At 36.5% G+C, this 23,905-nt stretch overlaps 1 protein-coding gene across 5 annotated transcripts in view; it reads right to left on the reverse strand.

Annotated features, from left to right (window-relative positions):
- Positions 1-3,999: 3,999 nt before the first annotated feature.
- Positions 4,000-23,905, reverse strand: part of MARK3 (microtubule affinity regulating kinase 3) — a 96,135-nt gene continuing 76,229 nt past the window's right edge. For 2 of the 5 annotated variants that reach the window (XM_067555010.1, XM_067555012.1), the window contains 5 exons: positions 22,177-22,280; positions 16,083-16,340; positions 13,620-13,646; positions 6,904-6,948; positions 4,000-4,956 (listed from right to left, as the gene is read on the reverse strand). In XM_067555010.1, coding sequence (XP_067411111.1) covers positions 4,611-4,956; positions 6,904-6,948; positions 13,620-13,646; positions 16,083-16,340; positions 22,177-22,280 — 780 coding nt within the window. In that variant the 3' untranslated portion in view covers positions 4,000-4,610. The remainder of the gene's footprint in view (positions 4,957-6,903; positions 6,949-13,619; positions 13,647-16,082; positions 16,341-22,176; positions 22,281-23,905) is intronic. The other 3 variants (XM_067555013.1, XM_067555011.1, XM_067555014.1) reach the window with 3 other exon arrangements.

Below are 23,905 nucleotides of genomic sequence, written 5' to 3' on the forward strand. Positions count from 1 at the left end.
ACCAAACTATTAACTATGTACACTAGAACAATGAATAAACCACTAAGTTTTAGAGAGAACTTGCGAAGGTAAGAGACTTTCCAGCACCGTCACTGGCGGCAACAAGGAATTGAAAGGGAGGTGGATCCAATGGCACCTATATGCGGGCTAATGTGCGCGCCGCTGCAGGGGGTGCTAGAGTCGGCTCCTATGGGTACCACTAAGGGAAAAAGTTTTCCGGCACTTGTGCATGTGGTGCACATACACACCTAAATTGGGAATGGACATGAGCAAGCACTCGAAGTACTTACTGCTACTCCAACTGAGTGCTTTGGCCAAATGTGGAAGAGTCCCTGAATAGCATAATATCTTAAATGGTGATGAAATTGACAGTATTAGTGATTTTTAATAAAATGAAACCATTCTCCACAACAAAGCTCCAGCAAGACTGAAAGAAATGAGAATTACATACACAGCCAGGAGAGTGAAATGCAGATCAAAATAGTCACCATCTCCACAAATTTATTTGAAAAATTATACATTAATATAAATTTGAAATGTGTATTCACATTCCTAAGGACATCATTCTTCCAACCATGTTTAGACCAATGTATTAACAGAGCAGTGTCTTGAGCCCTTGAAGATCTAAATTTGAAACAAAACATTTGAATGAAGAAACTGTAGACTACACCACACATCTCTTCCTCCTCCACTATATGATTCCCAAAATATTTCACTGTGCAGACCACCACCAAAAGACTCTATGGCATGGGTGGCACACAGACCACAATATAAACCATTAGTTTAGAACCTCTGAAATATGCAAATGTTATACCGATTCGAAGGGAGTGACATTGGCCCAGGTCCAGCAAGGTGCTTTAGGACGTGCCTAACATTCACACTAATGGGACAACTCACATGATTCAAGTTAAGCAATGTACTTCTGTACCTTGCTGGATCAGGGCCTTAGACAGGGTTAATGGTTTTGTGGTTAGGAGACTGGCCTGGAACTCAGGTCTGTAGCAGACCTGGGAATTGAACCTAGATCTCTTATGTGACCATAGGTAAATTATTTAATCTCTGCTTCCATTCTCATCTGTGAAATAGGGAAAACAATATTTCCTCTCTCATACCTTGCCTATTTAGATTGTAAGATATTTGGGACTATGTCTTACTGTTTTTGTTTAACAGCATCCAGCATAATAGGACCCCTATTTTGGTTGGGGCTTTTACTGTAATGCAAATGATTAAGAGGATTAGAACCCTGGAGCACATGTAACTGGTCAGCCAAATATAGCCATTTCTCTCAAATCGAGGCTGCCACAACCATCTATGCCGTTTCTAGATTGCTTCAATGAATTGTAATTTTAGAGACTCAAAAGCTTGGTTGAGCTGATTAGGTCTCACTCACTGTTGAGTTTCCATGTATGACAAGAAATATTTTTAATTGAATTAGTTACTTTAAAGAAAGCTTTGTAAAATAAAGTAATTAAAATATACCAGAAAAACTCAGAACATTTTTTACTTGCCAGCCAAGGGAAGCAAGAGGCTTGCTTTCAGAATCAGTCTTGGCAGTGACTTGGGTGGTAGTATAGTGCATTAGTCAAGAGCCAACAAACATTTTTAGAAAATGGGACACTGAACTGTAGGGCATAATTATGCTATTACAAAAGCACTTCTTAGCTGCTGGATGCACACCTCATGAGGCGCCCAGGACTGCCATCGTCATATCTTGGACTCTGATTACAACAAGAAGGTTTGAAATATAAAAGTAACTCTACACCCAATCTTGCAAGCTTATACCAGCAGGCAGTCCCCTGAGCTGAAAGAGCTCCAGTGAGCATGCAGGACTGAGGCCCATATCCCTTAAATTAAGCATGTTCTGAATATAGAAAAATATAGTTCCTTCAGTGATTGTCCTATCAGTGAATTAGATGGCAAATTACAAGCTTCTGAAATTTAGGATGAGGAAGGACATTGTGGTTGTTAGTTATGATCAAGTAACATCTAACATTTTTGCGATTTACAGTTTTGTATTATATTTGGGAAGGAAGCTGTTAAGAACCTGTTTCTAGTGCTAATAAATGTATCATTTGGTGTATTTTAATATTTCAAATACAGATTCATTTGAAAAGTACCTTTTGAATACATTTTAAAACAAAAATACTTAAATACAAACTTTAAAATATTTAAACATATGGTACTGGTGCACTTTGTAGAAACAATTATATACTGAATGGGTAAAATAGAACAGAGTATTGCAGGAGACAATTAATATGAAACTTTTGGAATTTCCACTGAATACAGATTTAATATCAGTCAGTGTTGTGATTAATGAGAATACAGTGTTTAAGTTATAAGAAAACAGGAAGTGCACTAGTGGATGAAAAGAACAGTGTTTAATGAAAAGAAAAGTTAGAAAAGAAAAGTGTTTAATGTAGAAAGCAAAAGGCTAGCGAATCCCCACCTGAGAAGTACATGTGTCCTGTTATCTCTTATTGCTATTACAAAATGGAGTTTTCGTGGCAAAACCATACCGAGCAACATAAGCATGAGTACTGACAGCCCATTAAGCTCTATCTGCACCAAGAATTCTATAGCCAGTTCATGATACAAAATATACATAGATTTAAAAAAATGTAAATTCAAGAATATTTACTTCATTTAACAACTATAATTATCCTTTAGCTATCATAATTATCAATGCTTAGCGCAAGATCACGAGAGTAACTGAGGAAGAGGTTTAAAGGAGGAAAGCCTTGGTTTAGAGTATGGATCACAAAACCTAACATGCAAAATATTAGGGATTCTGCAGTTGTACCTTGGGTCAAACCTTAGTTGTGTACACAAAGATGAACAACTATATTAGCACACTGTACTTTTAAAAAGCAAGCTTAGGCACTGAATTAAAGCACACATTATATTACATGCCTAAGTGCTGCATGAGAATGGGACCATAAGCATTAATTTATATCAAATAAAGTTAAGTAGATAATATGGGGTATTATCTACATAAATCCTTAAAGAAATAGCAAACTGAATACATGAAAGGAAAAAGTAGTAGACTGAATGGATCAGGGGATCTAGTTTTATTCAAATCCAGCCCATGTCAATAGTGACTAAAAGTTGGTACCATCTGAGGCTGCTTCATATTCTATAGCAATTGGTCAATATAGTAGAATTCAGAGAGGGCAGGTTTCCTCTCCACACACTAAAAAAAAAGCTCACCACAATTGACCTTCTCCTTAGCAGTCACAGCAGAATCCAAAAGATTGAACTGATATGGAGACTCAACTATCTTCCCACCTCTACAAATAGTAACTCCCAGAACTGGGTTGAAGCATATTGGAAGGGAGTTAAGTGGGGAGATGGAGAAAGGGGACATCAACCGCTGTTGCCTGGGCTGTTATATCAAATTAAAGGAGTTCAGACTCCAAGGCTTCTGTCAATCTGGTATCTTGCACCACCTATTAAATTCATTTAAAATATGAAAAGTGATCAGCAGACATTGGCTTTCCACTTTTGGATTTTAACAAGAGTGCATGCTCACAGCTCAATGGAAGGGATAACATATGTCCAGCAATAATGTAGAAAGTCACCATCTCAGGCATGTGGTAATTTTCACCAGAACTTTATCGTTTACCAAGAGTCCTTTTGCTCTTCTGATGAATCTGGCCTAGATTCTATTTGTTTGAAATTGTCAATAAATCAATTTCCTGCAAGTCAGATATTTAAAACACATTTCTACCTCAATATATGGCACTAAAAGTGATGTTCTTGTTGAACTAGATTGTTTACATTCTGTAGAAGTAAATAGTGGAGCTTACTGAATGGTAACCCATTCTACTAAGTCATGAAAGACAAAAGAAATAAGGATATATTTTTACACTTACATTTAACATGAACAGAGAAATTGAAGCACTTACCCAAATTTTAATGCACAAATCAACTCTAATTTTTAATTTGATTTAGATTTAAATAATAAATAGGTGGGAGAAGTATAATGCAAGACTTACTGAGTAAAAGTGAATTTTTAATTAATTATCTCATGAGATCTACTTAAAAAACAGGAGTAATGTTCACAACCATAAATCCAAACCCTTCACACTTTTTTCTTAACACAGCAGTGAACTGTAAAACTGCATTTACTGGGTAACTATTCAATTATTTTAAATATTAACTCAAGTGTTTCCTCCTTGGCCATTTCAATTTTTAGCACCAAAATTAGCCCCAAAAGAGGTACCGGTACAGCTCTGATGTTCTAAATGAATAGTTTACATATAATACTTAATATATTATACACACATACTGTACATTCTCACATCCACACAAACAGGAAGCATATTTAAATGTATATATTGTGTGTTTCAGTTTGTTGTCAAAGACTTAGAACAATGGAAATAAAGCAGAAGGGGTAATATTTTACATAGTAGGCAACTTTAATGCTGTAGTGCACTTATAAAAAAAGTCCAACTCTCCCTCCCAGCTCAGCAGCTTGTTTCAATTTTTTTTTTAATATCATGATTCAGAAGATGCAGAAGTTATTGCCTAAATATTATTCTATACATTTCCATCAGTGTTCTCAAAAACACTTGAAATTGCTACTTAATTTACAACTTAATAACTTTTTCTTACAGCTTTAATTCATTGGCAATTTTGGAAGCAATGTTTTTAAAAGCTATGGATGTTCCCGATATCCGCTTAAAGCGGACTCCATTAAGTGACAGTCTTGGCAGTTTACACACCTCCATCTCCCACTGTACAAGATTTTCCGCATGCCCATCGCCGTGGACACAGAAAAGCAAGAAACGCTCTCTTTGTTCATAGTCACAGTTATTGGCATCCAGGACTTTACGAATTTCCCTCATCATATCGTTAGGATCCATGGAACTGGTAGTTTTCATGCTCCAAGTAAACCGCAGCGAACGGGGCTTGGCTTCCTTGTTTTCATCCTTCTGATCCACAGCTACATTGCGACTGAAAGAAAACATTTTATTATTTAATAGGACAACCAATATCCTCTAAAAATATTGCATTGGTGAAGTAACTGTCATGTTCAATGTGTATTTTTTTGTATTACATAAGTGCCCAGGAGCAGGACCCTGTTGTACTAGGCATTGCATACACATATAGTAAGACTGTTCCCCCCAAAAGCTTCCAATCTAATTAAACCAAGACAACTAATCTAAGTAACAACTGGAAGGAATGTAGGACAGGAGGATGAAAAACTTGACTACTACCATGCTGAAGGTAAGTTTTCATTCATCTGTAATTCAATTAAGGTTACACACTGCATGGAACAATATTCTGGGCCATATGGCACCAGAAAAGCTCTAGAAATTTCTGGAACCCTTATTAGGATAGCAGCTGTAAGTCGCAGGAGTAGGTGTTTTAAAACATCAGGCCACAGCTGCCTCCAACATGAGTTGATATTTATTGATACAATGCACTGAAAAGCCCTAGCAGAAGAATCCTTTGGGTTCCCTTACATTTTCTCCTTTACTACAGTCCTCAGGCACTGCATGCAGCAACCCCCTTGAGTCTATATACGCTGGTATGGGGAAGGAGCCAGGTGAAGGATATACCTCACCCTGCTGGGACTGAATGTGCTGCCTAAACAGGACTTCCACCCCACAAATCTAAAATATCTCAAGGTCATCTTTGGAGTTTCATAATTGCTTTCCTACCTCAAACGTTTGAAGCAGCTACAGACTTTTGCTTTTCAGCTCAGGTACCGGTGGGTCTAGGCAATATCCTCAAACATATCATACACCAAGCAAAGTATCTTTATCAATGCTATTGCTTCATCTATAACTATCTATCAGAGATATATGACTGCAACTGTGAACAGTCTAACTTCTGACGTTACTGGAGTTACCGGAGTGCCTTTTTCAGAATAAAATACAGCAAGTTAACATATCAAACGAATGTTACCAAAAATAAATCTCATTGTCACCGCAACAAAAAGTACAATGGGAAAGTTTGTTTACTATTAAAATTGTAAGAGTAAAGCACACAACAACAAAGTAATATAGCTCCCATTGTTGATGGCTCCCATAATTTTCTTCTCATTTTGGTGGTGGAAATCGATGGATGAGAAGAAGAGTTCCAGAAATTTGTAGAATTTCAGATCACTCTTGTAATTTCAGCAATGAATCAGTGGCCACATGGCAAAAAAGAGAGTTTGAAACTGTGCCCTGAAACCTTTACAGAAAAGGTATTGGTAACACAAATGTGCATGAAATTGGTGTCTGCATCAGATACCTCTTCAAAGATTATTTTTGCTCCCATGATATAGCATACAGTTTAAAATCAGTGGCATGTTAAGATTCATAATTCAATTTATCTTAACAAGTACTAATAACAAATCAAGTCCCTCTTATGGGCATTTTTAAAACAATTTTTAGTTACATGAAACGGACTTCTGTATCATGTTGGCAGAACATTTTGAAGAAAGTATTGCATAAAAATAAAAACTTGATTAGAAAGTTAAATTCAGCATGAAGATGATTTATTTAATAATTCTTCGTATTATCATAGAGGAGACTTTCTTTCATGGAAGCAACCTCAGGCTGATTGGTAGTTAGAGATTATGCTCATAATCGAGAAGGGTGAAAAATCACATGCTTTAGCACTCTCCAATGTTGGATTACAGAGCAGTTGTGCAGTCTCACTGGAAGCTGCCTGCCTGCCCAGCTGCTAAGAGGCAAAAGGGAAAAGGCAACATGAAAGATGGAAGAGTTTAGAGCCAAATCACACAATGTTTTAATCATCGTTTTACAGACAGGAGGGCTTCTTGGTTTACAGTTTCATGGCATTAAAGGAAATGAAACCTGTGGCTTTGAGCCCCTCAGCCACATAAACAAGGGGAGAAAGGTTCAAACTCACCTAAGTAACATTTTAAACAAAAATCATTACCCTCACCTTGAGCCCTCATATCTCCCGTTCCTCTCATATTCAGTCGGGAGCCTCATTGAAAAGAATGCAGAAACAAAAAAGGAAGTGGGAAAAAGAAGACAAATCTTATACTAGCATACTTAATATCTGAACAGCTGCTAAATGCAATATCTCAATTATATTGAAATTACAATATATTGTGTTATGACACTTTAAGCAATAAAGATTCAATGGATTTTCAAGACGACAGCAAACTTTGAATATAGAACATGTGTCTTGCCTACCAAAACAAAATGTATTTATAAACCACAGTTTCTAAAAAGTAGATACTTTAGTATTAATTTTAATACTATATTGACACTAATACCCATGAAGTTAGAAGGTAAGATTCCAGTGGGGGGAAAATGTTGAATTAGAAGTATGTAAAATTTATGAATTCAGTGTCAACAAAGATATTAATTATTGTTAATATTAAGGTGATAAGTTGTACATATGGGAGAAAAAAATGGTATTTAAAAAACAGCTTCAAAATATGCACAACCATGCCCATAGATCAAGTATAGTGAAACTTAAAGATCAAATGATTATCTGATTAATTTATCTCACCTTCCCTTAAATTAAAGGATATAAATTAAAGTTACCATAAGAAAAATGTCAAGGTAAATTCAAGATTTCTCAACATGTGAATTCCTCTGAATAATGAATTCTTCTGAATTCCTGTACCACTGACATCTTTCAGAAGATATATGCAGAAGGATAAAATAAATTAAGCAATATAAAGTTCCCAGGGAAAAAAGTTACTAACACTATGTTATGTATTGTTACATTTAAGCAACCCTCAAGGCAAACAGAATCAAGGTGGAAAAATCTCCCACAAGCACCTTGCTACTTTCTCCCATGCCTATCTCCTCCCCAGCTTATTACTAAAACTACCATATAACACAGTTTACACACCACAACCTTAACTCTGTCCTACTAAGGATGCCAGGCATACACAACATTAACACACCAAACTAACCATGGTATATGTGGGCAGTTTGGTAAGTGGTGTGAGGATGAGAGGGGAAAGTTAAAACTGTGGTACAAGATCTGTGGTGTAGCTGCAAGAATGAGGTGTATGCCTATGAGAGAAGATATGGACTGTCACATGGCTTTTAGCTTGCTTTTGTGGGCTCAAGTTACATATGTTGTGTACCAATCCTAACTACTCCACAGTGAAGTTTTGTATATTAATTAACACAGGTTAATAAGCTTTCTGAGGCAGGAATTGTATATTTAGTACATGTACAGCCCCTGTCAAAATGGATAAGGTGCTCCTGTGCTACTGTGAAAGGAATGGTATAAGATCCTGAACAGAATAGGGACTGAACAAGGATCAGGGTCCCTAGGTGCTACTGTAATACAAATAGCAAGAAAGCAGTGAGACAGGTTTAAGGAACACAAAAGTAAAGTGAAGAGAAGGAATTACAGGTACACAAGTATCCTATATTGCCCAGAGTGCCAAAAAGCTCCAATCAGAAGCCGACTGTGCTGGGCATTGTATAACACAGATATATGGTCCCTGAAGAGTTTACTATCTGATTAAAGACAGGATGCAACAAGTGACTTTAACAAACAAAAGTGGAAAGGGGGTAGGGAAGATGAATAAAAGAAAAAAGATCCTTAAACTAGAAGGAGAGTGTCAAGCTGTGGTTTACCTACTGTTTTTTCTTCATGGCTATATTTTACATAAAACAGAATCCAAAGACAAAACAATCAAACTTTTCCTTGAATTAATATGAACAAAATGCTGTTACAGGCATACAAGAATACTGCTCCTGACTACTTTTTTTGGTCAGGATCACATTTCAAGGCAGGGGCGTGCACAAAAGGGGACAAGCAGGAAACGGGCCCCGGGCTCTCTACAATAACCAGCAGGGAGAGCGAGCTCCTCCAGCCCCGGGGCCGTGGCAAGGGCACATAACGCGCCCCTCCAAAAGCCTCCCATTTTTAGTCTTGTGTACGCCTGTTTCAGAGTGTCTCAACACTGCAGTTTTATTTTTAAATCTTGAGGGAAAAAAATCTGGCCTACATGAAGGTAACATTGAAGCAAGAGTCCTGTTCTGCTTATTGCCAGAATACTACGTCAGCACAGAGTACATTGCACCACAATGGCTCTCTCAAAGACTACTCTAAGGGGTTTATTAACTAAGGGCCTGATGCTTCTTCTATTAAAGATAATGTAAATTTTCCATTGTATCAATGGAAGCAGGTTCAGGCCCTATAAAAGACTGTTCTATTGTCACCTTCAGCAATATAGGATAAAGACAATCATTTTAAGCTATGCAACATATTTTTCCATATTAGTCACTAAAATAATTCAGTTCTTTTAGTTACTGAATTCTGAAGCCTGTCATAAAATGCCAATTATATTTATAATCACTTTGGTAGTTATGTCAAGCTGATGTGCTTCTCTAGCATGAATGTATATTAGAGAAATCACAAATGGAAAAAGCCTACTAGGTCTGTAATGTACAAGCCACAACCTCTGTGCTGCTCTTGACACCCATCTCTCTGGGGGAACTGTAACACTAGTGAAAGTGTGGGGAGGGAGAAAGCTCTAAAAGCTGAACAGATCCAGAGGTTTCAACAGTAGACATGCAAAGAACCTTGTAGAAGGTTCATTCTGGACGGCACAGCAAACGCCACTCTCTAAGTATGAAATCACTTCCTGACTCATATGGCAAAATGTCAAGTGCCATATTCAAAAATACTCTATGAAGGGTACTAGAGGCCTCTAGTTCCTGGGAAGTAGGAGAGGACATCTTTGCTTACAGTTGCAAGCATTTATAGATCATGTCAGACCCACTTTCTCAGTTGACAACAAAGGCTCAAGAAATAGTTCAACCAGTCATCTCTATAGTGAATGATACAAGAAACTTCAAGATTAGTTTCCTCAAAAGTTCTGACTTTCAAGAAGACAAAAAATGTTTGTTCTGGTTTCAGACATATTTTCAGCTGAATCCTAACAGTTGAGGCTGAGGTTCAGTTAAGATTGACCAATTTCTAAATACTTAAACTACATTTAGAGAAATCAAAGGTATTCACAAAACACCTGCCAAGATACATCTTGCGTTAAGTACTATTTTTTGTAAACCTTTTTTTGGAAGTTCTTATAATTGGGAATAGGCTTAAAAATTAAAATCTGAACCAATAAATATATCAGGTCATCTAACACTCAAAACTGCATTCCATGATTTGTGACCTCCAGTATAAACCTTGAAATGAAGTTTCAGAGGAGCAGTGTCAGTATTTCCACTGATATTCCTTCCCCCATGGCCCTTAAAGCCATGCTCTGGAAAGCAGCATGCAAACTTACAGAATTCTGTAAATAAAAAAATATACCAGTGCACTTCTGATTAAAATCCTAATGCATATGTTATTTATAACACAGTATGTTGCCTACCAGTCAGATACAGCCTTTAGGCTTCCAAGTTGCCAATGTGGTCTGCAGTGCTGCAAAGAATGCAAACTCCTGGTTTGCAAAAGACGACTATAGAGCAGATAATGTGTTAAAGAAATGAGCTGACTAATAAGCTAATTAGTTTTGTAATGGAGTAATTTTATATTTCATTTCTGTTTTTATTATAATGCCTATGACTTTTCATTTACTTTTCTTAAACGATATGTGAAAAGTAGTTAATAGCATAATAAGTGATGTTGACCTAGTACAGTATTGTGCTTCTGTATATCTATCATGAATTATGTTTTGTGCATTGAATGAGAGCTGTCTAGGCATACTGTTAAAAACTCAGTTAAAAATTAAAAAAAGAAAGCTGTCTAAAAATATTTCACAACTTGATTAAAAGCTATAACTGACTGGGGAAAGGGATGGAGTCTACTAAAATAAGATTTAATTCATTTATATGTTTAAAAAAACAACAATCTGCTTTTTGCGAGGAAAGTTACCTTTAATTAAAAAAAAGCTTCTACAACACAACTTTGTAACCAAATATCAAATTAACCTTCCACAATATAAAGGCATTCCCCTGCAGATTTGCAAGGACACAGTACAGTATCTTGTTAATGTTACATGAGGTACAATATAAAATCTATCAGAATGCATTGCACTACGATTAACATTTTAATTTTTAAAAAACAAATGAACAACTGTCTAGCACTCAATTTGCTGAGCTCTCTGAAGTGAGGCTGTAATATTGTACTTGTGGCAACTATAATAAATTCCAATGACAAAATAAAATGAATTTTAGTAGATGAGATTCATGGCAGGTAGAGAAAAAATTGGCTAAAAAAAATCAGTAGCTATGCAATGGGAAACCATTTGGAATTTCACTTCACTGCTTGCATACAAAAGCAAGAGAGACAGGCACACTGGAGGAAGTCACATGCACATCTACTAATGTAAAGGAAAATTCAGAGGTGCATTGTTGTGCAAGTCTCTTTTTAAACGAGAACATCCTGAAAGTTACTATTAGAGGACCTGAAACACTGCTGCAATTAATGAATGTCAAAGGAATGACCCAAAATAGTCATATAAATAATATAAAGATAGTCTTTATATTACAATGCTAAATTTCTATAAACCCTCTAAAACATGGGTTATAAAATGTAATTAAACTTCCTGACTCATGCATCTCACTTCCTGCCTCAATATAGTAGAAGCTTACAGTTAAGTTACAATGAGTGTCTAGTTGTGGAACGTATAGCTTACTTCCTCAACTAACATTCTAATGTTTCACAGCAGCCATAGCCATAGCTTTGGAAGGGGCAAAGTCTCTCTTTCAAGCTCAGATCCCTGTGCAACTCACACCGAGTTCTGCAACTGTGCAGAAATCAGATGCTCAGGGAGCATGCTGAGTTAAGAAACTTGCCTTTACTCATCATCAAGTGTACAAGACTGCTGGCACTCAATTTCTTCTCTGATCTACCCTAGCGACAAATAAAACTTACCAGAGTCCACACATATTCCTCCTCCCAATTTACATTCACAAGTAAGTAAGTAAACAATGAATGCCAATGGCAACTAATCCAATAAAACAATTCTAAAATACATTCCCATTTGGGAATGCCCCAAATCACAGCACTAAGATGAAGCGTAACTTCGTACTATAATTTGTTTTGAAACAAAACCCATTCCACGTCTAGTATGTGAGGTATTTTTTCACAGCCTGGCTTTCTTGGCTGAATGTGAACTTCAGCAGCTAGTTCTGAGTTGAATTGCACACAATTCCTAATGGAATTAACAAAATTTATACCCTCACAATTTTAGGTGACAGCTTGTTTGAAGAACGACAAACTTCAAATTGCAAACATCAGTGATGGATTTTACCTTAAGGACAAAAATACAAATGGATGCCCATTTTTAAAGTCAAGTATGTTGGGCTGAAATGCTTTTTTATTTTGGCCACTTTTGAATCAAAACTTCTTCTCTCCACAGTTCAGAATGGTATCATTGTCCCAGAGACTCTCTCCAATACTTAAAGGGCTACTATAGGATATTATTAGGAAAGTTTAGCTCAGTCAAAAAGTTGTTTCACAAAGTTTTAGAAGTCTTCACTGACCAAAGAGATGCTAACAGTTCTAGCGATATTTCTTTCAGAGTGACTTTCCAGATCTCCTCGTTTCTCATTGTGAAATTTCATTTCTTTCAGTATAAAACTCTAAGTTCAATTATTGGAACCCAAAGTCTTTTTCAGCTTCCCTTATTCTTGATTTTATTCTCCAAAGACAATATGTTAAGATGTAAGCAATTTCCAAATTATACTTATTTCCATCATGCTTCTTTTTTAGAATATTTTGGTAGCTTTCTTTCTGTTGGCTTTTTTCGTCCATATTTTAGCTTATAGATGATAGGGCTGTCCAAAGAATTAGGGGAAGTATGGTGAAGCAACACAGCTTTGAGAACAGGATGCCTGACTCTCCTTTCAGCCACACCAGTAAAATTCCATTGACTTCAATGGAATTACCTGTAATTTACATCAGTGTTAAAGCAAGAAGAATCAGGTCCTCTTGCCTTCTTAAAACCTTTCTGTGTAGGATATGTTCTCCAAGATTGGTTCCTTTTGTCAATGCACTTGCATAAGTTTTATGCTTTTGTTTATTTACAAACTGATATTAGGTGCTTCAGTTTGTGTCATTATGTTGGACAGCAAAAGATGAAGTAGTCTGGCTTTGGGTACTCTTCAAAATGCTTCTTATTGGAACATTTTCAATGTACAGCCTTCATTCTTCATGCAAACTTTCAATCTGTCAAGTGAACTGTATTTTTAAGTCAAATTTGGTGATTAAACTAATTTTGTTATGACCAGAAGCAAATTACTAGTACACTATTTTGAGAAGAATTTTCCTAATGAAGAAGACTAGAGGATAAAGTAGGTAGAGCATCACTTACCGTTACACATTTGTGCCCTTATGTTTTGTCTACATTATCGGTGTTACCAAACACGTCATTCTTCAAACATAAGCATGCTAAGTGTATTAGTATAAAGAACAGAATTATTTTTGGTACTACCAACTCTATCAAAGAAAGAAGAGTGCACGAGGCATGCTTTGCATCTTGTTACACAGGTGCCACAGATGCTTAAGTATCATCATTAGTCAATGAATTTCCTTCTATATTTTCCTTTCAAGGAAGAAAGTATTTAGTTCTCAGCAGAAAGTTTAGTTTTTAGAAAACCAAGGCTACAAAGCCAAATTTTATGTTAATTGCAGGAGCCACTTTTTAAAATATAAATAAATCCTACCTTTTGATAAACCTGAATGACATGTTTCTAAAAGAAATTAAGCCAAAACAATAATTAACAAAAAAAGCTCGTACAAATTAAATTGAAAATTCATTCAAAAAGTGAAGCATGCAATAACAATGAGATCTCATATTTAAAAGCACATGGAAAGAAGAAGTTTCAAATTTATTCTGAAATCAGATGAAGGATTTCAGGGCTGAGAAGACAAATATTTCCTTTTAATGTTATTGTTTTCAACTTTGTTTTACTTAAGAGAGCATTCCAACATTTCTTCTGAAAAAAGTCACCATTAAGTATTATGAATTCAAATGAATTCCAGTTTAAAAACATTCTTGAAGTGTAGTACTGTATGCACTTACAAAGGAATTGAGTTTTGGTCTATTGTCCTATGTATTTCAGACAGGGAAAAAATCTCAACTTTTGCAGCTGAATAGCTCCAAAATTAACTCATTTCTTCATATCAATTTAGTCATTTGGTGTCAAGAACGGCCTTAATGATGCATTTATATTTAGTGTCAGAAGCTGTGAAATTGCCCACTCAAGAATATAAGTAATTTATTGTCACAATTTATTGTCTACAGAAAAAATGAAGAAGGAGATTAAAAGATTGTGATTAAAAGGATGTTTTTCAGTGGAGGTGACAAAGAAGAAACTTAAAGTGTTGAGTCCTTAGGGATGGGACTGTGTGTCTTCCTATGAGTTTGTACAGCACCTAAAACAATAGGGGCCTGATCCTGAATGGGGCTTCTGAATGCATACTTAATACATAATCTGTAACAAGAGATTAAGATTTTATGTTTAATTTATTCAGTTTATTAAATAATCCCCAAATAGTGAAATTATTTACTGTCAAAAGGGTGTGGTCAAAAACTATTGTGCTGTGAATTAAAAAACAGTTCAAGCTTTATAAACTTAATTATGTTCTAAATAGTTGAGAATGCTTGCTAATACGTTCCAGTAGCAGAGCTCAAAGCTCACATATTCATACACATTTTGAATGGTAGATGGAAACATTAAGGGAGGACATTATAAAACTAGCAATAGTACAGACAGAAAAAGATGGTCCAAAAGGATTTAGTGTTTGAATAAGTAACCCTTTGTTGTAAACCAACATTTATAGGTAGAAATTACTGAGAATAAAAATAGATATCCTAATTATTAAAAAATCCACACACATCTCCCCCTCTTTAACCTGTCAATTTAGTGTAGCACAAAGTACTTGTCAGAACGGTGTACAGCAGAAAGGGGGAACCTGGAGCAAGGCAAGGGGCCTTGGATTTGTCATGAAACAACTTCAACATTTTAAAGTGTAAATTCCCCAAACTGGAATCACTAGTTAGATATGAGGAAACATTAGGTTGACTTAGCCTATATAGTTTTGAAGGAAAGACACTATAAAGATGGTGAGACGTAGTGGTGCAAGGTTATAAAAGGAAAGTAAGTGAATGGGTTAATGTTTGTGGGGTATATACCTAATACAAACAAGTAGTCAAAGACTGAAGTTGAATACTCTATAAATAATTTAGCAAGATTAGGTTACTGAAGGCACAAGAGAGAGAAACTGAAGGTGTGGCTAATTCCCAAAGCCTCACTCCTGCAAAAACTTATACACAAGCTCGAATATGAACACGCAAGTGTCATGCAGTGATCTGATATGCATAAACTGCGGGTCATCGGCTCAGATAAAGAGGAAAAGAAAAAATTCAGGAATGTTTAATATATATATGAAAAATAGGATTTTTAAATTTTAGGTCCTGTGGGAGCTGAAGAAACTTAAGGTTCCAATGGCAAATTCAGAACATTGTAACTTCCTGATAAAGTAAAAACCCTCAAAACAGGAGCGAGCCTCGGCTTAGGCTAAGCTCCTTGGGTAGGTTGTGACTTTTAAGAGTACACCAGGTCTATGCCTAAACTAAGCCCCAAACACAAATACATCTTTCAAGAGCTGAGCAGGCTTCTAAGCTTAGCTTCTAGGCTAGACTGGCTCTTTCAAATACGAGGGAAGCTTTATAGCTCCTTAGCCCATCTGTCATTAAACTCTGGCTAGTCAGAAATCAGTCCCAGTGATAGACCACACCACTGCAGTGAACACTCAAGTTAACATGTGTGCATAAGTCTCTGCAGGATCAGAGGCCAATTATGTTATAAGTCAAGGTGAGACATGTTGATTGTTTCCTAACAGGAAATACGATAGGCCACATTCTGACCCAACTTACAACCCATGTAACCTGACAGACATCAATTTGACTGAACAATTATAAAACTATCAAAACAATGGCTTTCAAAGAACGAAAGAACTCCAAAAACTTCACAAACTAATACATCTAGCATTTCAAATTGCAGAAATGGCTAAGACACATTGTTCAATGAATATGAATAGAACTGAACCCCCACCAAAATGAAGTATTTGGAGAAAGGAAGTACCTAAGCAAAGAGAAATTTTCATTTTAAAATAAGCCTTACCTTCTTGTTAGTTTTGAAGTTAATTTACTAAAAAGATTAGTGGAGCCCCTGCTTCGAGTCTGTGAAAGTGGTGTTGCTTCATGGGATAGACTGGGTGAGGCAGGTGGTCCATTGTATGTAGCAGTACGTCGCTCTCTGAGCTGACCATGGAAAGTGCTACGACTGGCAGTTCCTCTTGGGAAACGAATGCGATCTGGTGTAGTTGCACTGCTAATGCTGTGAGTTGAAGCAACTGGAGTTCTTTGATCAGGAACAGTACTAGAGGGGGAAACAAAAACATACTATACAGTTTCATATTATCTTTTACAGAAACCCCAAAACTTTGTAGGAAATAATGCCTGTCTACAAATCTGCAACTGTAAATTCTACAGTACAGTACACTTAAAGACAATACAGAATCAAGTAACATTTTACAAAAAGTTAGGACTAAAGGTAGCCTAAACACAGATCTGTGCTTGTAGAAAAATATATTAAGCAAACCAGTGGGGAATCAGAGGAAATTATGCATACAGACTTTCACTGACAAGACTGATGAAAGAAAAAAGGAAGGATGAAAGAAAACTTCTTTCCAGGCAGGGAGAAAAATGGATTTTATATAACATCACTTTCTCCTTCCTTTGCCTGTGAAGAACCTTGCTAATTTGTGAATATCTTGTAAGAGAACTCTATATGCCAGCAATCTACTTGAAAATATTAAAATTCCTAACCGTACATACAGATTAGAATATAATCTAATACAAGTGTTCAAGAACAGGGGAGTTTTTGATAATTCTAATAGTAAGAAAAAGGTATTAAATGTTCACTATGGTAGGATTATGTCACAGACAACCTGAGACACCACAAAACAATAATGTAAAAGTTCGGGAACACCTTGTAGAAAATACAGTCTAGCACAATCTAAGACTAAAATTCCACAGCACAAAGTTAAGAATCAGGTACAACTTAGTTTCACAATGATTTCAGTTTTTCTTACATAGACCTGAAGTTATCTGCGTCATTGTCTATTGGAGGTAACATCATCTTCGTGTGCACAGAGGCTGACATGGACATCGACTTCTGATGTCGCAGCCGAATGCCGGAGGAGGATGTGGTACAAACTGAAGCAGGACTAGCTGCATAAGCGAACATTTCTGTCAGGCTGTGAGGGGGTTTGGGTTCAGGCAGAGGCAGAAAGAACAGCATGACGGACCAATGACAAAGTGCAAACTACTGCGTATAGTGAAAAGAAAACACTTTTCCTCTCACAAACATCTGATTTTTGTCAAAGAGAATATGTTATCGCCACTTGCATAGGAGACAGAGCAATTAACTACTCTACACTTACTAAAACAGTTTGTTGTTTTTTAAATTGTTCTTTTCTGCAACATGGTAATTCAGATGCATTGACAGCATTAGTTTGTGGACTGGTTAGATGTACAGGACGCTTGGGCCTTGAAATTCTTAGTGATTTGCACCAAAGTATTATTTAAATAAAGGTGCAGATTGTACCAGTTTTTATTTTTCCTATGAAAAATGCTTTTTATAAACATTCTTAACACCTCAAGTGATTTTCTACAGATTGGTAACAATCCCCTATATGAACAGTAAATCCAGTAAAGTACTCTGTTGCTTCTTGAAAGTGACCAGGTTCTTTGAAACTCACTCTTCCAGAAGGACACTCATTTTAATAAATCTCAACCACTGCAATGGGTTGAGGACTTTATGGACATAACACAGACTAGAAGGTTTAGGATATCTATCCTGGAGAAGCAAATAAATAAAAACTTAATAGGCTCTCCTACTGATGCGTCTACACTGCTACAAAGACTAGGGATGTTGGAGTGTTGGAATGGCAGTTCAATTATCTCTGTGCAGAGTAAGGGACAGGATTGTTCAAGGGTGTTTTGTACTTGGGAATCACTGAGCATTACATTGATTAACATTCATGCTTTGAAGGAAGGTTTATTGAGTCTTCTTCAATCTTACATTAAAAGTCCCAACACCAGGGAGGTTAAGGAATTGTAGGAGGATGAACAGAGTGCTACATGAGACGTCTCATTAATTTCAACAACAAGCATCTCAAGGAGATGAATACTTTTAAAGGATAAATAATCCTGTAAGAGCTCATCACTGAGGTTTCAAAACCTAATTTGTACAGTTTATTATAAAGATAAACTGACTGTTTCCCCCTTTTAAGATTATTTGTCCTAAATTTTATCTATCTTTAAGGGGATTATGAGACTTACAGAAACTGGGGGCAGATCTACACTACTACTTAAATTGATTTAACTTACGTCACACTCAGGGGTGTGAAAAAGACATCCTCAAGCAACAAATTACAGTGACCTATGCGCTGTCCACACTGGCGCTATGTCAGTGGGAGATGCTCTCCCATCTACATACAGAGTCTTCAGCAGATGTGGTGCAGCTGCATGGGTGAAGCTGCACCACTGTAATACTTCTAGTGCAGACCTGCTCTGGATTCCCTAGTTCCAAACAGATGCTTAACGTTTGAGTCTTTTCCTCCAGAATCTTCCCTATCCCAGCTTTGCTGACATCATCTTCCTGGTACTAGGATTGCTTTCTTGGTCTGTAAGTTTGGTGCACACCTGTCCCAGTGATGGAGTACTTTGCTCCAAACAATGTGGTTTTACAACTGTTTCTTTTGTGATATACTACTTTGTTGCTATAGAAATCTTTATAAAAATATGAAATGTTGCAGACAACATAGTCACATGAACCTCAGAAGCCACCTCCAGCAGTTTTCCAGTTGTGACAAACTATGGTGCAAGCTGGGATGTTGTTCAGAATAGGAGACAAGAGAGTAGCTCTTTGGAAGGTATTATATTTGGCCCCTACACTAATTGATTATTTTCTCTTAAAATATGCTGCCCGTGTCAGAACTCAATGTGTAAAAAAACACAAGTATGCAGCATATGGTGGAGTGACGTTTGTAAAGAAAGGCATGAAACATTTAAACTCTGTGTGTGCATGCGTGTGTGTGAGCTTCTAACATTAGAAGAGCTCCTCAGGTTTTGAGTTACTCACCATTCTCAAAATTCTCAATTATAGTAAGACCTAAAATCTTAGCTGAAATAATCTTTGAAGCAGTTCTCCCTTACAATAATTCCTATCACAGAGAAGTGCAATTTGAAACCCACAAAACCCATTTCTAATGAAACCCTGAATTCAAAAACTAAATTGCTACTTCAAAATCTGCATCAGAGAAAAACACCACAAGTCCTTCTAGAGTTTGATCTTTCACAGAGTTCAGAGATAAGAGCATCTGATAGATGAAAAAGAACTGAAAAAGCAGCATTTATTCTCGATACTATCAATACCACACTTTAATCCAAGTTGTACTGCTACATGTAATTAAATAGTGAAATCCCTTGAATCACAACCAAGAATTTCCAGTTAGAAAGACAAACTGTAAACAATGTTGTGTTTTATTCTGTCAAACTTTAGTAATTTTTAATTAACACTTATTGATCTTGCTATTTACTGTAGTACCTGCATTTATGGAACCTAATAATGAAGTCTGTAATACCAAGGGTATACTCCATAACAAAGTCCAAAATGTTTTAATCAAAAGCCAATGTGAAATTTCTGACACCAACAGTATATATGCCTAAATGAGGATACAAAGTATGTCCTAACAAACTTGAAGTTTGGAATAGTTTTGCTGCTTACATTGCACTATGATCAAGAATAGAAACTTCTCTCCCTGCTGACAACTGCAAAACGCAGGACTGTGCAGCATTTTTTAAAGCGAAGTTAAGTTACAGAATATAAAGTGTGTGTCTATGAAGGTCAGTGCAGCCAATACACTGGTTTATTTATTGCTTGTATCATACAGCATTGACTTTGGACTCCTATGTAATACGTGACAACTTGAAGTCTACTGAAGCATGGTGTTATACGGAGAAAGTCCAGGCCAGAAAAGGCAAAGGAGCAATTTCTCAGCAATACTGAATTAAGTTGGTCCTAGCAGAAGACCAAGAGGATAATATTGGAATCTCTTAAGCCAAGAAATTTATTTCAAGTTAACCAGAAGATGTTGCAAAGCAGAGTGCTAATTTAAAGATTGATTGCAAAAGAAAGTGAGCAGACTACTCAACTAAGCAAATAATCATGAGTAGGCTCTAGCAAGTCATGGTGCAAAGGGTCACATATTTTCATATGCATTGTATAACTATTTCTAATGACTATTGTTTACCTAGGAGCTACTAAAATGCTGAAGTAACTGAATTATCGGGAAAGCTGTTTTAAGATCAAGATTAGTAAATGTATAATATAACCAAGCAGTTTGCATGTGAGACAAGTGAAAAATGTGTTTGGATTGACACTGGGTGGCACATCTCTAAAGTGGTATAGAAACTGTTCAAAACTTTAAATTTTGGACATTATTTTGGTTGCATACAGCATCATGTTAAAAAATAACTTGGACAGAAAAGCACATTAACATATCTTAAAAGTTTTCCATCCCTTTTCCTAATCCAAACAAGATTTAGTAAAATTAAAAAGGGCTAATCAATGAAGGATGAGACATAACACTAACAGACCCTATTTATAGGGCTGTAATTTGCATGCTAGTCAATGACAGGCCCAGTTCCTCACATGGGGGGGAAGGAGAAGAGAGGTGTGCAGAGTCAATTTAGTGTTAAGTTTTAACTCTTTCCCTAATTCCTGCCCAGCTTGCTGAAGGCCAGTGGGAGGAGGCAGAGTTCAGAGTCATGTCCCTTATCCCAGACTCCGTGAAGGTGATGTTGAACCTTCATTCAGCATATCCAGCTCCGTCCCTCTTCCTTTACGTGCTGCTGGAGAAGTACGCTAGAGGAAAAACCATACCCTTTGACTGCAGCATGAGGGTGGTTTGGTAAGCTCCTGTTCCCTTTCTCTGCCAGAGAGATCCCAAAATAGGGAGCAATGGAAAGAAACGGAGGAGAAGGAATCTATTTGTTTTTTGCCACAGATATCAAGCAAAAAAAAAAAAAAAAAAAAAAATCGACTTGTCTGGTAACCCCAAATCTTCTCCACAATGTAACTCCCCTCAAACTTGGCATTCACCTAGTTTCGGGAGACGGCCCATATTTGCGTATGAAATTCTATATGCTCACTCAGAGGGGAGCTTTGCTTCTTTACAGTCCCATCTGTTCAACAACTTGCCAGAGACTGTAGCCACCTGGAGGGCAGAATACTATTACAACTGTAACTAACTGGTGCAGGCTTCAAATTCAACTGGTTGTAATTAAAATTTACCCCAATTCCTGACAGAGAAATACAGTTAACTCTCTACTTGGCAGTTTCTAGAACAAGTAAATCTCCAGGCAGTACAGTAATGGAGGACTAGGCTCTTGACTGACACTCCAGCCAGTAAAGAATCATATGCTTTCCAAATATCCTATCTGACAAGCTGCCTCAATGGATGAAGGGGATGCTCACATATATATGTTCCTCTTCCTCTGTCTCCTCCTATCCCTGACAGGGTAGGATTATGTTAATCTTTAATGTTTCAGGGGTGACATGATGGAGGGATAACTCAAGCTCTACAGTTATGAGTATCAGGCCTCGCACTGTTATCTTGTCAGGCAGAAGGCAGTTTTTCTAGAGTAAATCAATGATTTTCTAAAAGCATGACACTCCAATATAATGATAGTGAGCACAACATAGATTGGAATATGCAGACAGACAGACAGAGCACACCATTTTCAGGTGCGCTTTTGTTTGGCCTCTAATACAAACAGATGCTTTTCTATAATTTTCAAAAACCAAAAAAACTTTTACTGTAACAGCACATTCCGTGTCCAAATGTCCAGAAGAATGACCGAATTATTCAAATTATAGCCTGTGTACATGTGTTCCATTGTTGGATAGCCTATGTTCATATTCCATAAATTAGTATCTACAAATTTTGGAAACCTTAATAGAAAACTTCAGGTTTACATACTGCAGAAACAAGTACTTGCAAATATCCACAAGCTGGGGATTTGTACTTACCTTTAACAGAAAATATAACATTTAATGGTTTTGCTTTATTTTGAATCACATACTACAACTTTTCAAAGCATGAGAAAACACGTATAGCATATTTTTCTTTTGAGAAATTTCATACCTGTTCTCCTTGCCATTTTGGATAACTGAATGTCTATCTGCAGTGGTTCTCTCACTACAAACGTACGTATTGCGTCGTGTCATTGCCCCAGGTGCAGTATTATTCTACAATTAAAGATACAATGTGTGTTACTCCACACAAAAAGTTTGTGCAGGACTCCTGGCAAAATCAATTAACAACAACATGTAGTTGAAGACCTTGTTTTCCTTAAATTTATGCTATAACTTGTTCCACAGCTTATAGTAAAAACCTTACATTGATTTGCTTCCAAATCAGGTAAGATAAATAGAAATACCCTTTACTTATGGTGACTGTGCTGGTCTTTATAAGAAAGAATTAAGATGAATGAACTGCTTGAAGCACATAATTTCATTTTATTTTGACTGCTCAACAAGAGTTAAGAGTAAGCTTAACTTTAATCACAAATCTATTGATGTAAATAAAATGAGAATTTTATGGGAGTTAATGTAGCTCTGTTGAACAGTTACTTCACCAGATATTCTTGAAAGGTATTTTATGACTTTTAGAATGTGGAAATTATTTTCTTCTCTTAAAACCCTTTTCTGAAATTGAATCAAACCCCTAACAATTAACTGAGAGGAAAGCAAAGATCTAACAGAAACAAACAGATGTGGTTAAGTACAATAGGGAAGTAAATAAATAGAAACTCTTAAAATACTAATATCATAAAGGAATCTAAAGTTTTGAAACCAATAAGGAAAAATTAAAATAAGAAAGGCAAATTCCAGAAAAATCTCAGTTAACACATTTTTCAAATATAAATATATATAAAATCATTAGACAGAGGACAAGAGAACCACAGGGCCACTTAAAATGAAAATGGAGACCTTAGAGGGGGATATAGAAATAGAATTAATTACTTTGCCTCTGTCTTTGCAGAGGAAGAGGGTGGAGATATGCCCAACTTGGCGGTCAATTTTCCAGGAACGACTGAGGAGCTAGGTAGTGCACAGATAACAGAATTATATAAAAAAAGAGTTAGATGCACTTAATGTAGAAAAAGCACAAGATCCAGATAAACATGCACCCAGGAGTTTTAGAGGAAGCAAGCAAGCAAACTGGTGAATCTCTGACTCCCCCCACCCAACCCCAGTTTATTGGATTTGGGATAAATTCTATAGGACTGGAAAATAAATTCATTACTGTGCTTTGTTTTGTTTTTAAAAAGGATCAATGGACAAAACAGGAAGCAAGAGAGGTTACTGAGTTTAAACATCCATTGTTAGAAAAAAAACTGTGAAACTAGCTTAAGGGATGTCATCAGTGAACAATTGGATAAGACCATGTCAATTATGGATTGCCAGTAAGAATTCAGGAAGAGGCCATAATGCTTAACTAATCTGTTGTAGTTCTTTGAAGAATTACTGTTATGATAGACAAGGGAAGCTCGGTGCATTTTTTAAAAAGCATAAAGTATAAAGAGATAAAGTTCTGCAGAAAAACTAATGGCTACCGTAGAGTCATGAAATAAATGGTAAAAAGATACTGAGGAAAAATGGCCCTGAGAGAAAGAAGGCAAAGAGCAGCCATTGACAAACTTTTCAAGTTGAAAAAGGTTCCAAATGAGGTCAGTAAAGTTATTCAATATATATTGAGACAGCTCCCTGCAGTCGTACTCAGGCAAAGTACTGATACACTTCAGTTTATAATCAGGTTCCAAATTTCCCACAATCCTACAGCTGCAGCATAAACCAAAAATCCATCTCTT

Source organism: Emydura macquarii, unplaced genomic scaffold (assembly GCF_026122565.2).
Source record: "Emydura macquarii macquarii isolate MOO-44397 ecotype Brisbane River unplaced genomic scaffold, CSIRO-AGI_Emac_v2 contig_1551, whole genome shotgun sequence".
Taxonomy (NCBI): domain Eukaryota; kingdom Metazoa; phylum Chordata; order Testudines; family Chelidae; genus Emydura; species Emydura macquarii.